Below are 18,312 nucleotides of genomic sequence, written 5' to 3'. Positions count from 1 at the left end.
TGGCTTGGCACAAGCCATCAGTGCTCTGAAATGGACAGAGTCAACCACATGGAAAGGGAGTGACTGTAGTACCAGCAGCTTGGCTAGGTGCAAATTCAGCTTCTACTCTGTTGGATGAGTGCACACATACTGTTGTCCTTTTGCAATTGCCTCGGTGATCGATTGCTGACGAAATGCGTGATGAGAAGTAGGAGGAGCATCAGGACCAGTAGATTATGTGAAGGAAACAGCTCCCTTCTGCTGAGGTGGTGGAGCCTTGAGTGCTGGAGAAGGGGTGCAGGCCACTTGGAGATGCAACGGTTGCTGCGTCAGACTGTACCACTACATTAGCGCCACAGTTTTCCCAAGCTACTTTATGGAGACCCTCCATATATTGACGCAGGGCCATGGTGCCAACATTGGCACTCTGACCGCGCTTCGCCTTCTGCCCACAGATCCTACAAACAGCCATGTGAAAAAAAAAATCCGCACCAGCAAATATGGTATTTTACTCTCACGACTAACTGCCTGCTGGTGCCTCTATGAAGCCATGCACAGCTAGTTTCGGGACAGGTAGGCCCTGAGTAGCAGATGGTCTACCCAGGCACTTTTGGCTCCAGATCTCAAACTGCTTCCACCCTGCTGGCTCACGGAAAAGATTGCACCCTGCTGGCTCACCCGCACCCTGCCTCACGGGCAAGCTGCCACCCTCACCGCGATGGTAATAATGAAGCTCCCGCTTCAGCCGGCTCCCACTTGCGTCGGATACATCATCATCATCCACTACAGCCTGCTCATCACTTATGACACCAACACCAGTCTCATGGCCGCATCCATGACCACTTGCAACACTTCCTCCCATGCGACTCTCATTGTTGCTACTTGCATGTCTACAGGAGGAAGCACTGGACCTCTCTAAATATGGCCTGGCCAGTAGCTGCTAACTGTCTTCAATAAGCTCGTCCTCACTGAAACATTGAGCAGAGCTGGCAGCATACAATACTTCCTGAGCAGAAGTAGGAGAAAAAGAAAGGCAGATTCAGGACAGGTGAGGGCCATACCAACTAAGTGTGGTGTCAGGGGAACCCACTGACTCCTGGCTGTGGGTGTCTGATATCAGTTGAGATTATGTTAAAGACAGAGTCAACCGTTTAAGGACAGCTGGTCAAAACACGACTGCTGGATGACGATGGCAGCTCTGGCCTGTTGCTGCTACCACCCCACCTTGTTCTTCTGCTACTTCTTCTGGCATCAGCAACATTTTTGCCATTGCCCATTCACTTGGAGGGCTCTGACACCTGTCTGCTGGACATACTGTACAGTAACAACTGTATATGTAAAATAAGTTATTTAATGTCAATGTGGACAACACAATAACAGTAGTAGTAGACAGCTTATTCACTCCAATTTGAGAACCAAGGCCTAATAGGATTGCTTATCTAAAACAAGGTGGGCACACTAATGCTTAATAGAATTGCTTATATATTTTACAAGGTGGACACCCCAATAACTGTTAAATCACACTACTTATTCACCCCAAATTTATGAATCAAGGCTTAATAGACCTGCATATCTACTAAACAAGGTAGGCACCCCAATAACAGTTAAATTACACTACTTATTCACACCAATTTGAGAAGCAAGGCGCAATAGATCTGCGTATTTATTGAACAAGGTGGGCACCAATGACAAAGTTAGGCCTCATGCACACGACAGTATTTTTTCACGGTCCGCAAAACGGGGTTCCGTTGGTCTGTGATCCGTGACCGTTTTTTCGTCCGTGGGTCTTCCTTGATTTTTGGAGGATCCACGGACATGAAAAAAAAGTTGTTTTGGTGTCCGCCTGGCCGTGCGGAGCCAAACGGATCCGTCCAGACTTACAATGCAAGTCAATGTGGACGGATCCGTTTGACGTTGACACAATATGGTGCAAAATTGCAAACGGATCCGTCCCCCATTGACTTTCAATGTAAAGTCAGGAGTTAATATACCATCGGATCGGAGTTTTCTCCAATCCGATGGTATATTTTAACTTGAAGCGTCCCCATCACCATGGGAACGCCTCTATGTTAGAATATACCATCGGATTTGAGTTACATCGTGAAAACTCATATCAGACAGTATATTCTAACACAGAGGCATTCCCATGGTGATGGGGACGCTTCAAGTTAGAATATACTACAAACTGTGTACATGACTGCCCACTGCTGCCTGGCAGCACCCGATCTCTTACAGGGGGCTGTGTTCAGCACAATTAACCCCTCAGGTGCCGCACCTAAAGGGGTTAATTGTGCTGATCACAGCCCCCTGTAAGAGATCAGGGGCTGCCAGGCAGCAGACCCCCCTCCCTCCCCAGTTTGAATATCATTGGTGGCTAGTGTGGGAGGGGGGCCTGCCCCCTGCTGCCTGGCAGCTCCTGATCTCTTACAGGGGGCTATGATACGCACAATTAACCCTTTAGGTGCGGCAACTGAGGGGTTAATTGTGCGGATCACAGCCCCCTGTAAGAGATCGGGTGCTGCCAGGCAGCAGGGGGCAGTCATGTACACAGTTCGTAGTATATTCTAACTAGAAGCGTCCCCATCACTATGGGAACGCCTCTGTGTTAGAATATACTGTCGGATTTGAGTTTTCACAAAGTGAAAACTCAGCTCTGAAAAAGCTTTTATGCAGACGGATCTTCGGATCCGTCTGTATGAAAGTAGCCTACGGACATGGATCATGGACACTGATGCCAATCTTGGGTGCATCCGTGTTTTTTCACGGACCCATTGACTTTTTTTTTTAAATCAAATCGTTTTTATTAACAATAAATACATAGTAAAACATAGTACATTGCGTTGTGTTTTCTTTTCTTTACATTATCCACCGTGTGGAATCAGTGAACAACATTAATCATAAGTATTTCACCACTCAGTTTAACATGAATCCGTACAATACGTGTACGCTTGCTGAAGCAAATAATTTTGGACATAAAATTACTAGTAACTTAACCTTCCTAACCACCCTCCCCCCCTTACCCTGCCCTAACCCCCCCAACCCTAACCGCTGGTCTTGACCGTCACAAGCCTATATAACCACATGAGTGTGAGATAACCATTCACTCCACATTTTATCAAACTTCTGAGGACACCCTCTCTTCACATACACCCCTTTTTCAAGTATCAGCATGTCATGCACCCTCCGTTCGAACTCACTCAGTGTGGGCGGACTCCCCTGGATCCACCTCATAGCAATCAGTTTCCTGGCCACATATAGCAATCTCCCCACAGCGACCCTAACCGGTTCATTCCCTCCAATTTCAGACACATACCCCAGAATACACACCTTAGGATCTTTTTGAATTTTCAATGTCAGTTTACTATTTATCATATTTCTAACTTCCTCCCAATAATTACCAACTACTGGACAAGACCACAGCATATGTAACAAGTCTGCACCATCTTCCATACACTTTGGGCACTTGTCATCACTTCTTACTCCTATCTTTTTCAGGAACACCGGTGTTTTGTACACTCTATGTATGATAAATAGTTGGGACAGTTTGCCCTGTTCACTTAAGGACACCTTGGGGACCGCTTCTAATATATCTTCGCACTTATCCTTAGACATATCTCCCACGTCAGCCTCCCATTTTTTCATTCTTGAAAGCGGATATCCCTCTAAGAATTTTCCCAGTAAGAGAGCGTACACCTGTGATATTAACCCTCTTTTTCCCCCACCTGTCGGAAGAACAAGCTTATGAACCACCTCCATTTGAGCTATCTCACATCCTTTCCGCAACGTGACCTCAAGGGCATGTCTTATTTGAAGATATTTATAGAACCACTCCCTAGGGATATTAAATTCCTGCTGCAGGTTTTGAAATGACTTACATATTTTGTCCTTAATTAATTGTCCAATTCTCGTCACTCCATAATTTTCCCAGTTCCTAAGTCCTGGTATGGCAAATAGTTCTGGCAACAAGTGGTTCTTTCCAATAGGAGAAAGTTCACCAATACCTCCCACTCCTCTTAGCAGCTTCACTTTTGCCCAAACTTTTTTCATAAGTTCAATAAGAGGGAGTTTATCCCTCCCTACATGCATTCCTGAGCCTTCCAGAATGCCCATGAGGTCACGACTGCCCAGCCAATGCTGCAATATCTGCCCCGTCATGTCCGGTGCTTGTAGATCAATCCATCCCTTAAAATGCTGACATTGGGAAGCCAAAAAATAAATCCATGCGTTAGGGACAGCTAGGCCCCCTTCCGACTTAGAATACTGTAATGTCTCCAGTTTTATCCTAGCCTGTCCATACTTCCAAGTAAGATCTCTAAATATAGAGTGAATTTTCTTAAATCTATCCAGAGGGATCCAAACTGGAGCATTATTCAGTATATATAACAGCTGGGGCATCATAACCATTTTTAAGAGGTTAACTCTACCTACCACCGAAAGAAAGAGTCTACACCATGACCTCACTTTAAGCCTAAAAGTAGCCAGCAATGGGGACAGATTTAGTTCTTCAAAATCCGCCAGCCTCGGTGTTATATGTAATCCCAGATACTTAAATTTATCCACCCAGGGCACCAAACTATCTACTTGTCTTCCTGTCAGGGCCTGCCCGTCAATTGGCATCAAAGAGGATTTTTGCCAGTTTATCCGCAGTCCAGAAAAGCTACCAAATCTGTCAATCAATGCCATGGCCGCATCCAGAGACGCACCAGTATCGCCCAAAAAAAGTAGAGTATCATCAGCGTACATAGCCACTTTATTGTGCAGCTCGCCGTATCTAAACCCCTCTATACTAGTCGATAAGCGAATATGTGCCGCAAGCGGCTCTATTGCAAGAGCAAACAATAAGGGCGACAATGGGCATCCCTGTCTGGAGCCCCTGGCAAGGGGAAAACAGTCTGACAACCCTCCATTAGCTCTAATTCTCGCCTTAGGACTAGAATACAGAACCTGTACCCATTGAATGAACCGCTCACCAAAGCCCATAGTTCTCAGGACCCCCCACAAATACCTCCATTCCACACTGTCAAACGCCTTAGCGGCGTCAAGCGCAAGCAAGGCCCTGTCTCCGCTGTTATCCGCCGGAATATTTAAACTAGTGTACAGCCTACGAAGATTAATAGCCGTCGATTTTCCTGGCATAAATCCCGTCTGATCCTGGTGTACTATGGTCAGAATTACTTTGGACAGCCTGTTCGCCAGCACCTTCGCCAGGAGCTTAACATCAGCCGTGAGAAGTGAAATTGGCCTGTAGGAATCCGGTATTTTAGGATCCTTTCCAGGTTTACGGACCCATTGACTTGAATGGGTCCGTGAACCGTTGTCCGTCAAAAAAATAGGACAGGTCATATTTTTTTTTGATGGACAGGATACACGGATCACGGAGGCGGATGAACAACGGTGCATTTTCTGAGTTTTCAACGGACCCATTGAAAGTCAATGGGTCCGCAGAAAATCACGGAAAACGGAACAACGGCCACGGGTGCACACAACGGTCGTGTGCATGAGGCCTTAGAGGTAGGTGGAGCATCCTTAAAAATTATATTAGGGCTCTAGATCAAAAGCTTAGGGCAAGGACTTCAAAAAGGTAGTGTTTTCCGAAATACTGTGCAGATCTGTCATGGACGGATCAGTTCAGATAATACAACTGTCTGCATCCGTTCATAATGGATCCATTTGTATTATCTTTAACATAGCCAAGAGCCATACTAGAAAGGCAGCCATACTAAGAACACGAGCCATACTAGAAAGGCAGCGGTAGATTAGGGAGGTTAACAAGTGGCTCAAGAACTGGTGTAGGAAAGGTTGGGTTCCTGGAGAACTGGGACGAGTTTGCTGTCGGCTACAGGCTCTATCAGAGATGGGCTGGACCCCAATGGGTGTGTAACTGTTTTGGGGAGAAGATGGCTAGAAGGTTGGAGGAGTGTTTAAAATAGGGACTGGGGGAGGTTAGTACATCATAGGAGGGAAAGATAGAGATCTGGGGCAAGGAAATTAAACTGGGGAAGGAGTGGAAGAGGAACTACAACAGATAAGAAAAGGTGTAGGGTAGAAAATATACAAAAACCTTAGTCTACTTTCATACTCGCATTTTGGCTTTCCGTTTGTGAGATCTGTTCAAGGCTCTCACAAGCGATCAGTTTGCATTCTACTGCATTCTGAATGGAAAAGCATCCGCTCAAAATGCATCAGTTTTCATCAGTTCAGTCTCCATTCCGCTTTGGAGACGGACACCAAAACGCTGCTTGCAGCGTTTTGGTGTCCGTCTGATGAAACTGAGACAAACGGATCCGTCCTGGCACACAATGTAAGTCAATGGGCACTGATCCGTTTTCACTGGCACAATAGAAAATGGATCCGTCCTACATTGACTTTCAATGGTGTTCAAGACGGATCAGTCTTGGCTATGTTAAAGATAATACAAATGGATCCATTATGAACGGATGCAGACAGTTGTATTATCTGAACTGATCCGTCCATGACAGATCTGAACAAAACACGAGTGTGAAAGTAGCCTTAATTGAATGTATACGAATGTCAGAAGCAGGGTGGATTTGATTGAAATCAAACTGATTTAAATCACGATTTAAATCACTAGTCAGTAAGGCTTGATTTAAAATCATAGTTTTCTACATAAAGACTAATTCTTGCTGGTATAACTTATAATATGCAAGTAGATGAAGATTTCTAGAATAACAACTTTTCATATTAGTTTGATTAGGTTGATTTTGTATTCATAGGTTTGTAGAAGTTAGGATTAAGGTATTTTTCTCAACTCTGTTCATGTTTTAACATTTTTGCTGTGAAGAGGCATGTGATCTCTGCTGAGTCAAATTCAGTTTTGAGAACTGCAAAAGTAAACCAAGCATCTGTGATATCTTGTAGGCAGAGAAACTGCCCAATAATCTTACAAAAACCTCTGGAAGAGCATGACATTGTGAATGGACAAAGGGGGAAACTAACTCTCCTTAGGGAGAGAGCACCTTAATCAGTGTGAGGAGACTTTTAGCCATACATGCTCCTCTGGAATTCTGGGAGGGAAGAAATGCAAATGAGCTCTTAACAAGCTTTGCCTCTAATGCCACCAGATGTAAGGCAGCTATCCTATAAGTCAATATTCAGCTCTTAAAATAAGCTTCGAGACATGACTTGGATATTAAATAAGCCAGCACCTCATCTGCAGACAGCTGTTTCGGACACAGGCCTCCTACCCAGTTAAGCCAGTACTCTCTGCCCTGCACTGATGAGGGGCAATCACCACGAAACAGCTGTCTGCAGATGAGGTGCTGGCTTATTTAATATCCAAGTCATGTCTCAAGGCTTATTTTAAGAGCTGAATATTGACTTATAGAATAGCTGCCTTACATCTAGTGGCATTAGAGGCAAAGCTTGTTAAGAGCTCATTTGCATTTCTTCCCTCCCATTGTTAATGGATTAATGGAATTTATTTACCCCAAAAAATTAAACATACAGCCTTATTCTACATAATTAAAAAACTAATCTTTATTTAATGATGGAATAACCTTTGGATGGTAATATATTTTCCTCAAAAAGCATTTTATATTAAAAAAAAAATCTGATAAAATTTTTTAAAAATCGGATTTTTTATTTATTTAAAACAAAAAAAAAAAAATCATTGATTTGTATCCACCCTGGTCAGATGCCTGAGTAATAAAACTGGTGAACTGGAAGTAATGTCTGAGGAGAACTATGACATAGTGGGAATAACAAAGAAGGCTGGATGATAGCTATGACTGGGCAGTTAACGTGCAGGTTTACAGAGTGTTTAGAATGGATTGTCAAAACTGGAGAGGTTTGCAATTATGTAAAGTCCTTTCTAAACCCCTCACTCCAAAAAGATACGAGTGAGGGAAATGAACATGTAGAGTCACTGTGGGTAGAAATACATGGAAGCAAAAACAATAAAATACTGATAGGTGGCTTATATATAACAAACCCTTGATTTACCAGAGTCCACAGAAAATCTACTACTAAAGGAGATGAGGTGGCAAATTATAATGAGGTCATTATTATGGGGGATGTCAACTACCCAGATATAGACTGGGAAACTGAAAGCTGTAGAATAAGATCTACAAAGGAAACAGGTTCTTGGCAATAACCAAAGACAATTATCTTTCCCAACTGGTTCAGGACCCGCCTGGAGGGATGGGCAGACTGGACTGTACTAATCAATAAACCTGACAGAACGATAGATATGTATGTTGAGGGACTCCTAGGAAATAGTGAATATAAAATAATAACCTTCCAATTGTCATTCAAAAGTGTTTCTTCAGGGAGGCACAAAAATACCAAACTTTAAAAAAAAGCTAAATTTAACAATGTCCTCAAAAATAAAAATGTTGCCACAAAAAGGGGTATATTTTAAAAGGCATCCTAAACTCTAATTGTGAAAAGTACATACCTTATGGGAAAAAAGGAGTGAGGAACAAAAAAATAAATAAAAATGTGGACAATTAGAAATGTAAAAGGAAGCAATAAAAGACAAAAAGAAAGCATTTAAATCATTTAAAACAGGAGGGTAGCAAGAATGCATTAAAAAACTATAAGGAAAAAAATAGAATATGTAAAAGACCAATAAAAGCAGCCAAACTGGAGACAGATTCATTGCCAAAGAGTAAAACTAACCCTAAAATGTTATTCAATTATAGAAATGGTAAAAGGTATAAATCTGTAGGTGTCAGCCATTCACAGACAGTGATGAGGAGAAAGCAAAGCTATTAAATATTTTTTTCTCCACTGTATTCACTAAGGAAAATAAACTGTCAGATGAAATGCAGAATGTAAAAGTAAATTCCCCATTAAAAGTGGCCTGTCGGACCTAGGAAGAAATGCAGCAGTGTCTTAAAAAGATTTAAAAAATAGACAGATCGCTGGGACCAGATGGCATACACCCCCGTATCCTAAGAGAATTATGTAATGTCATAGGTAGACCCTTATTTCTGATTTTTAAGGACTCTATATTGACAGGGAATGTTCTACATGATTGGCGCTTAGGAAATGTGGTGCCAACATTTAAAAAGGGGTCAAAAAACAGAGCCAGGAAACTATAGGCAGTAAGTTCAACATCTGTCGTGGGTAAACGGTTTGAAGGTTTTCTAAGAGATGCTATCTCTGAGTACCTCAATGAAAATAAGCGAATAACACTGTATCAGCATTGCTTCATGAGGGATCGGTCATGTCAAGCTAATTTAATCAGTTTCTATGAGGAGGTAAGTTCTAGACTTGACTGTGGCAAGTCAATAGATGTCATATCTTGATTTCTCCTAAAGCATTTGATATTGTGCCATATGAAAGGTTAGTTTGTATGTGGGTAAGTAACTGACTCAGTTATAGAACACAGAGGGTGGTTACGGTAGACCCTCAAATTGGGTCACCATCATTTTTATTAATGATCTTGTAGAGGGGCTGCACAGTAAAATTTTTGCAGATGACAGTAAACGGTGTAAAGTAATTAACACAAAAGAGGGCAGTATACTGCTACAGATTGATGTGGATAGATTGGAGGCTTGGGCAGAGAAGTGGCAGATGAGGTTTAACACTGACAAATGTAAAGTTATATACATGAGAAGGAATAATGCAAGTCACCCCTACATACTAAATGGTACAACACTGGGTAACACTGACATGGAAAAGGACTTAGGAATTTTAGTGGACAGCAAACTAAACTGTAGAAACCAGTGTCAGGCAGCTGCTGCCAAGGCCAATAAGATAATGGGTTACATCAAAAGGGGCATAGAGGCACGTGATGTAAATATAGCCCAATTTACAAATCACTAGTCAGAACAGACATGGAGTACTGTGTACAGTTCTGGGCTCCTGTGAACAAGGAAGACATAGCAGAGCTGGAGAGGGTTCAGAGAAGGGCAGTTAAAGTAATAACTGGAATGGGTGGACTACAGTACCCTGAAAGACTACCAAAATTAAGGTTCTTCACTTTAGAAAAAAAGATGACCAAGGGGAGATCTTATAAACATGTATAAATATATCGGGGCAGTACGGAGATCAGTCCTATCAACTATTTTCCCAGGATTGAGACTGCGATTAGGGGACATCCTCTGCGTCTAGAGGAAAGAAGATTTGTACACAAACAGAAGCGGATTCTTTATTGTAAGAGCAGTGAGACTATGGAAATGAGGATGTGGTGATCGTGAATTCACTAAAAGAGGGGACTGGATATATTTCTGGAGTGTAATATTACATGTTACAGTTACTAGAGATGGATCCAGGGAGCTATTCCGATCGCCTGACTGGAGTTGGGAATTAATTTTTTCGCCTAAAATGAGGAAAATTTGCTTCTACCTCACTTTTTTTTTTTTGCCAACCTTTGGTTCAACTTGTAGGATTAAAATGCTGAACTGAATGGACAAATGTCTTTATTTAGCCTTACAAACTATGTTAAACCCCAATAAATTACACTACTTATTCACCCCAATTTGAGAATCAAGCCGTAATAGAATTGCTCATCTATTTAACAAGGGGGGCAGCCCAATAACTCTTAAATTATACCGCTTACTCTAATTTGACAAGCAAGGAATAATGGAATTGCATATCTATTAAACAAGGTAGACACCGTTCAATTAGATAGCTCTGTGGAGGGATTGATGCACCGTCTTTGCACTCTCCTTATGATCTCCCTACATTGTCCCTGCAGTCTCCCTATCCAAGATTCTACAATTTAGGCTTTGTTAAACACTGTACCTAGCACTTGGCACATACACTCACCTAAAGAATTATTAGGAACACCTGTTCTATTTCTCATTAATGCAATTATCTAGTCAACCAATCACATGGCAGTTGCTTCAATGCATTTAGGGGCTGGTCCTGGTCAAGACAATCTTCTGAACTCCAAACTGAATGTCAGAATGGGAAAGAAAGGTGATTTAAGCAATTTTGAGCGTGGCATGGTTGTTGGTGCCAGACGGGCCGGTCTGAGTATTTCACAATCTGCTCAGTTACTGGGATTTTCACGCACAACCATTTCTAGGGTTTACAAAGAATGGTGTGAAAAGGGAAAAACATCCAGTATGCGGCAGTCCTGTGGGCAAAAATGCCTTGTGGATGCTAGAGGTCAGAGAAGAATGGGCCGACTGATTCAAGCTGATAGAAGAGCAACGTTGACTGAAATAACCACTCGTTACAACTGAGGTATGCAGCAAAGCATTTGTGAAGCCACAACACGCACAACCTTGAGGCGGATGGGCTACAACAGCAGAAGACCCCACCGGGTACCACTCATCTCCACTACAAATAGGAAAAAGAGGCTACAATTTGCACGAGCTCACCAAAATTGGACTGTTGAAGACTGGAAAAATGTTGCCTGGTCTGATGAGTCTCGATTTCTGTTGAGACAATCAAATGGTAGAGTCCGAATTTGGCGTAAACAGAATGAGAACATGTATCCATCCTCTGATGGCTACTTCCAGCAGGATAATGCACCATGTCACAAAGCTTGAATCATTTCAAATTGGTTTCTTGAACATGACAATGAGTTCACTGTACTAAAATGGCCCCCACAGTCACCAGATCTCAACCCAATAGAGCATCTTTGGGATGTGGTGGAACGAGAGCTTCGTGCCCTGGATGTGCATCCCTCAAATCTCCATCAACTGCAAGATGCTATCCTATCAATATGGGCCAACATTTCTAAAGAATGCTATCAGCATCTTGTTGAATCAATGCCACATAGAATTAAGGCAGTTCTGAAGGCAAAAGGGGGTCCAACACCGTATTAGTATGGTGTTCCTAATAATTCTTTAGGTGAGTGTGTCTCTATGTTCAGTTCACTGTAAAATTGAAGAGACCGAGCAGGATTAGGATTTATATAGGGCTGTGATATCACAGGGGGTGGCCATCTGCTGATTGGCTAGCTGCACTGCATTATGGGTGATCTCTTGTTCCTGAGCTTCTTTCACTTTATAACACATGTAGCCACCATTTTAGGCAAAAATCAATTCTTTATCACGAGGATCCAGGAAATTCGGATTCGTTGCAAATCTAATTTTTCCTGAACTTTGGATCGAATTCCACTTCGGATGCTTCGATTCGCTTAACATCGAATCATTATGTATGGAGGAAAGGGGGAGGCCTGCAAACCAAAGAATATCATGCTGTGCGGGTGTTTTGCTGCAAGAGGGACTAGTGCACTTCACAAAACAGATGGCATTATGAGGAAGAAAAATTATGTACAGATATACTGTATTTTTCGCTTTATAAGTTGCAACTAGGTTTTTGAGGAGGAAAATAAGAAAAAAAATGTTTTTAACCAAAAGGTGTGCTTTTGGTGGGTTTTGAACTAATGGGGGCATCTGTGGATGACGCACTGTTATGAGAGGGCATCTGTGGATGACGCACTTATGGGGGGGGCATCTGTGGATGACGCACTGTTATGGGGGGGCATCTGTGGATGACGCACTGTTATGGGGGGGGCATCTGTGGATGACGCACTGTTATGGGGGGGCATCTGTGGATGACGCACTGTTATGGGGGGGCATCTGTGGATGACGCACTGTTATAGGGAGCATCTGTGGATGACGCACTGTTATAGGGGGCATCTGTGGATGACACTGTTATGGGGGGGGATCTGTGGATGACACCGTTATGGGGTGGGATCTGCAGATGACACGGTTATGGGGGGGATCTGTGGATGACACTGTTATGGGGGGGATCTGTGGATGACACTTATGGGGGGGATCTGTGGCTGACACTGCTATGGGGGGAATCTGTGGATGACACTGCTATGGGGGGGGGGGAATCTGTGGATGACACATATACAGCATCTTATGCTATATATGTGTCATTCACAGATTCTCTCTCTGCCCCCCCCCCCCCCCCCCCCATAACAGTGTCCCTGTGTAAATAGTGACCCCCAATACAGGGGGTGGAACCGTGGCGGGGCCCGGTGCAGTCACTGTACTCTATTACACCAGTCTTTATATAAAGTGTAGTCATGGTAGCTTTGTTAAGGTATGGCAAACCTCTGCAGTAGCGCAATCTGTAGTACTCCCTGTCAAACTACCGTAGCAGGCAGGCTGGCTGGCAGCGTAACATCACTTACTCCCTCACGCGCCTGCTCCACCTGCTTCATTAATAAAGTGTGTGTGGGCGTGTGACGGAGTGAGTGATGTTATGCTGCCAGCCTGCCTGCTACGGTAGTTTGACAGTGAGTACTACAGAGGATTGCACTACTGCAGATGATTGCCATACTTTAACAAAGCTCCAATTACTACACTTTATATATAAAGACTGCTGTGAGCAGACTGCTGTGAGTACAGTGACTGCACCGGGTCCCATCGCAATTCCAACACCAGTTGCCAGCCTCCAGTCCCTCCTCACTGATACATCACAGGCAGTGCTGTGCAGCGTAGAGGCCGGCGATGTATCAGTGCCAGCAGACTAAAAATGCCAGCATTCGCTTTAAAAGACGTACTGCCATTTTCACCCCAATTTTGGGGCAAAAAAGTGTGTCTTATAAAGCAAAAAATACGAAATATAAGCAACTTCTCAAGACATCAGCCAGGAAGTTAAATGTGTGAACTTGTGTTCGGGTTATCGAAGAATTCAGTTATGGATTCCGCTACCACGGACCATAACGGAATTTGGAATCCATAACTGGATTCTTCGATAACCCGAACCCAAACTTTGGACGCAGAAGTTAAAACACAAGTTTGCTCAACACTAGTTATCAGTATTAAGAAAGCGGACAACCCCTTTAACTTCCTGGCTGATGTCTTGAGAAGTTGCTTATATTTTGTATTTTTCGCTTTATAAGACACACTTTTTTGGCAGTACGTCTTTTAAAGCGAATGCTGCCAGTTCACAAAACATACACCAGTGCTGTCATGTCAGGAGCTATTGGCCAAAATTCCATCAACTTATTGTGAGAAGCTTGTGAAAGTTATCCAAATACGTTTGACACAAGTTAGACAATTTATAGGAAATGCTAACAAGTACTAACCTCATGGATGTAAACCTTTGAGCCACAGGGAATGTGATAAAAGAAATTAAAGCTGAAATAAATTATAGTCTGTAATATTACTTTGTGTTTCACATTATTGAAATATAGTAATGATCGTACCTTACCTAAAAGAGGAAGTGTGTACTAGGATTAAATATCCAGAAACGTGAAACACTGAGTTTTAATGAATGTGGCTAAGGTGCATTTAAACTTATGACTTCAAATGTGAAACCATAAAAGAGTGTCGTAATTGTTCAGATAACCAGGTTTGAATTAGAGAATGCAGGCTTAGCGTAGAAGACTCAAAGCAAGGGGTTACAGTAAAGATTTAAGGAAACAGGCAGAAAAGGCGAAACTTAGATAGAAAAAATTTAATTAAGAAAATTTTAAAAAAAGGTGAAGTGGAAGTACATAAACAACTGAGAGTAGTTACCACCTTTAGTAGGCAGTTTAATGAAATTCGTAATATTATTACGAGGTATTTACCCATTTTAAACAAGGATGATAATTTGCTACGGATCAGGCCTGAGTGGGAACACATGGTTGGACATTACTGGCTGCTATAAATGTGGACATAATATCTGTAAAACCTGTGGCTTTATAAAAGTAAGTAAAATGTTTAAATCTAGTGTTAGAGGAAGAGTTTAAAATTAAATCGTATATTAACTGCAACACAAATATTGTGATTTATTTGGCAACATGTAGCAGCAATATGTGGGGTGTACTTCTAACAGCTTGAAAATGAGAATGAGGAAACACCTCTCGGATATTTCAAACCTGAAAATTGTGACTGTCTCCATGTTGTCTCGACACTTTAGAGACATACCTGGAGGGTATACAACAGACTTGGAAGTTATGGGCATTGAAAGGGTTAAGAGACCAGTAAGAGGATGGGATCTGAACAGATTGCTCTATAACAGAGAATCTCTTTGGATCTTTTTACTACATACTAGAATCCCAAAAGGTATGAATAATAGACATGACCTCATCTTTGAATGTTGATTCGAATTCCCCATTTTATGATGTTGTTTTTGTATGTAGTTTTGTATTTTATGATGTCACTTGGCATGCCCCCGTCTCTGATTATATTATTATTCAACACATGGAGAGGTAGGTGTGCCTGAAGTTGGTGAGGATTTTAAAACCAGTGAATTTGGCTAGACATTATGGTCATGAGTAAGACAGATTGTTGAAAAGCGTAGACCGTAACATACTCTGGTCAGCCTATGGAATTTTAAAAAGAATACAATAAAGAAACTGGATTTTATCCATAGTTCGCATGCTGGATCATTTTTTTCCTTTTCTCTACAATTGATTCCCTAGTCTGGGGTTCCTTGCATGACTATGAAGTGGAGCAGATGAGCTGCAATATTGTGGACTAGGATTAAATATCCAGAAACGTAAAACACTGAGTTTTAATGAATGTGGCTAAGGTGTATTTAAACTTATGACTTCAAATGTTTATTTAAAACAAATGCTAATATCGTGCAATTTTCACACTGGCCACTAAGCCTAATAATATGTCAAGACTTTCTATTCTGTAAAGGTAACTTTTTAGCAGTCATATTTTCATCACAGACAGGATTATAATGACAACTAATACCTATGTATAGATAACATAGGATACACAAGTTACAACAGGTGATGGTCACAGCTTAACTACTCCCTTTCTGCACAGGTATGAGGCCACGGCTACAACATGTTCTCATATGAGGTCAGCTGCAATCTATTGTGCCTATGGTCCATGTGGCTGCTGGAAAGTGTCTTTAAGCAGGAAGACTTGTCATAGTATTAGGCCAAATTACCAGTGTGAAAACTAGGATTTTAGCTTTTTTTTCCCTTAAAATACAGTGACAAAAATTCTACAAACACAATGATTTAAACAACAGGTACATTTTCTGATTACAAATTCCCATCTATAGGGCACATGGGAGAACTAAAAGTATAGCTAACTCCCACATAGACACTTAAAGGGAACCTGTCACCGGGATTTTGTGTATAGAGCTGAGGACATGGGTTGCTAGATGGCCGCTAGCACATCCGCAATACCCAGTCCCCATAACTCTGTGTGCTTTTATTGTGTTAGAAAACCTCGATTTGATACATATGCAAATTAACCTGAGATGAGTCCTGTACGTGAGAGGAGTCAGGGACAGGACTCATCTCAGGTTAATTTGCATATGTATCAAATCATTTTTTTTTTTTACACAATAAAAGCACACAGAGCTATTGCCATCTAGCAATCCATGTCCTCAGCTCTATGCACAAAATCCCGGTGACAGGTCCCTTGAAATATATTAAAACAAATCTAAAACATAACTCGTCATGAATGGCACCTTATTCAAAGCTGGAACCATGGTTTTTGAGTTTAGCAAGTATCAAGAATCCATATAAGCAGTATCCTCTTCTTGCAACAATGAGTAAAAGTTGATAGTTACCAATTACAGCTTTTTTCCTCTCAGTCTCAGCTTCCTTCTCCACTACCTTTTGCCTCTGTGCAGCTATCAAAAGCTTGGTCTTTTCACCCTCCCTTGGAAAGATAGGAAAAGACAGAGGTCACTTTTTCTATATAAAACTGGGTTACGTATAACCTACAGCAATATACAGTAGCTTGTTTAGGTTATACATCACCACGATGGTCTAAAAAACTGCTATAAAAATTGTTCCAAAATAAACAATGTGGCGGGTAATGTCCAAAAGATTTTAACACCTTAAGGACCTTGCCATTTTTCACCGTAAGGACCAGGCAGTTTTTTAGAAATTGTCTTTATGTAATAAAAACTTCAGAATGCTTTTACTTACATATCCAAACCATTCTGAGATTGTTTTCTTGTGATATTGTACTTCAGGATAGTGGAAAATTTTAGACTACATAATTCACATTTATTAAAAAAAATCCCCAAATTACAGAAATTTTTTTAAAATTAGCAATTTTCAAAATTTGCATTTCTCGGCTTTTAAGGCAGATAGTGATACATAATAAAAGTCATTACTTTACATTTCCTTTATGTCCACTTTCATGTTTGCATTATTTTGTAAATGTAATTTTTTTTTCAGGATCTTAGAAGGCTTGAAATTTTAGAAGCAAATTTTTAAGAAAATTTCCAAAACACACTTTAAGGACCACTTTAGTTATGAAGTCACTTTGTGTTCCACAATAATTAAAGGAAAAAGGAGATGAGATTTTTAAATCACTTTTTTGGCAGATTCTTCATTTTTTTCCTCTAACACATCAAGGGTTAATAGCCAAATAAAACTCAATATTTATTACCCTGACTCTGTAAGTTTACAGAAACACCCCATTTGTGATTCTAAACTGCTGTACGGGCACACGGCAGGGCGCAGAAGGAAAGGAGCGCCATATAGATTTTGGAGGGCAGATTTCACTGGGATAATTTTAAGTTGCCATATGACATTTAAAGATGCACCCCTAGAGTAGAAACTCCAAAACAGTGACCCCATTTTGGAAATTATGGGATAAGGTGACACTTTTATTGGTACTATTTTGTGGTATATATGACGTGATTGCTCTATATTACGCTTTTTATGAGGCAAGGTAACCAAAACAGGCCCAATTTTTTTTTTTTTTTTTTTTTTTTTTTTTTTTTTTACAGTGTTCATCTGACTGCTTAGATCATGTGCTATTTTTATAGAGCATTTAATTGAAGCGACGATATCAAATATGTCTACTTTTGTTTTTCTTTTGTTTCAGTTTTACATAATAAAGCATTTTTGGGGAAAAAAAACATGTTTTTGTGTCCTTTTGCTGAAAGCCATATATTTTTTTTGGGGTGATTATCTTATGTAGGGGCTCAGTTCTTGTGGCATGAGGTGACTAGTATTATTTTGCCCTATATACACTACTTTTTGATCTGTTGGTATTACAATGATTTATTGAGACAAAAAATGGTTTAGGCATGTTCTTTTTTTGTTTTTTTTACAGTTATACACCTGACAGGGTAAATCATACGATATTTTTATAGAGCAGGTTGCTACGGATGTGGAGATACCTAATTTTTCTATTTTTCACTTTTTCTGCGTGCGAGCTGTGACCGCAAAGTGCTTTTTAGTGCATACTTGCCTGATTAGCACCTGGGGATTATTCCTTGTGCTTTTTTCACATCCGTGTTGATTTTTTTGCCAATTTTTCAATTTTTTGGGTTCAAAAAGAAGAAATTGTAGTTAGGGATATATGGAGATATATATATGGAGATATATATATATATCAGTATACACACACAATTTTTAGCCAGTGTTCACTTTAACACTGTAGTGAATTTTCAGAGCACCGATCAGTAGTGTGCTCATTTACATCTGCACATTTGAGGTTTTTTTTTACAATATATGTATTTCAGTTGGTGTCC

The 18,312-nt window shown here is 41.1% G+C and overlaps 1 protein-coding gene across 5 annotated transcripts in view; it reads right to left on the bottom strand.

Annotated features, from left to right (window-relative positions):
- LOC121005185 (erlin-1-like) overlaps positions 1-18,312 on the bottom strand; it is a 343,035-nt gene that overhangs the window by 170,773 nt on the left and 153,950 nt on the right. For all 5 annotated transcript variants that reach the window (XM_040437766.1, XM_040437767.1, XM_040437768.1 and 2 more), the window contains one exon: positions 16,387-16,478. In XM_040437766.1, the coding sequence (XP_040293700.1) occupies positions 16,387-16,478 (92 nt within the window). The remainder of the gene's footprint in view (positions 1-16,386; positions 16,479-18,312) is intronic.

The sequence above is a fragment of the Bufo bufo genome, chromosome 6 (assembly GCF_905171765.1).
Source record: "Bufo bufo chromosome 6, aBufBuf1.1, whole genome shotgun sequence".
Classification (NCBI taxonomy): domain Eukaryota; kingdom Metazoa; phylum Chordata; class Amphibia; order Anura; family Bufonidae; genus Bufo; species Bufo bufo.
The sequence above is the reverse complement of the archived record's forward strand: the minus strand, read 5'-3'. Positions and strand labels throughout refer to the sequence as shown.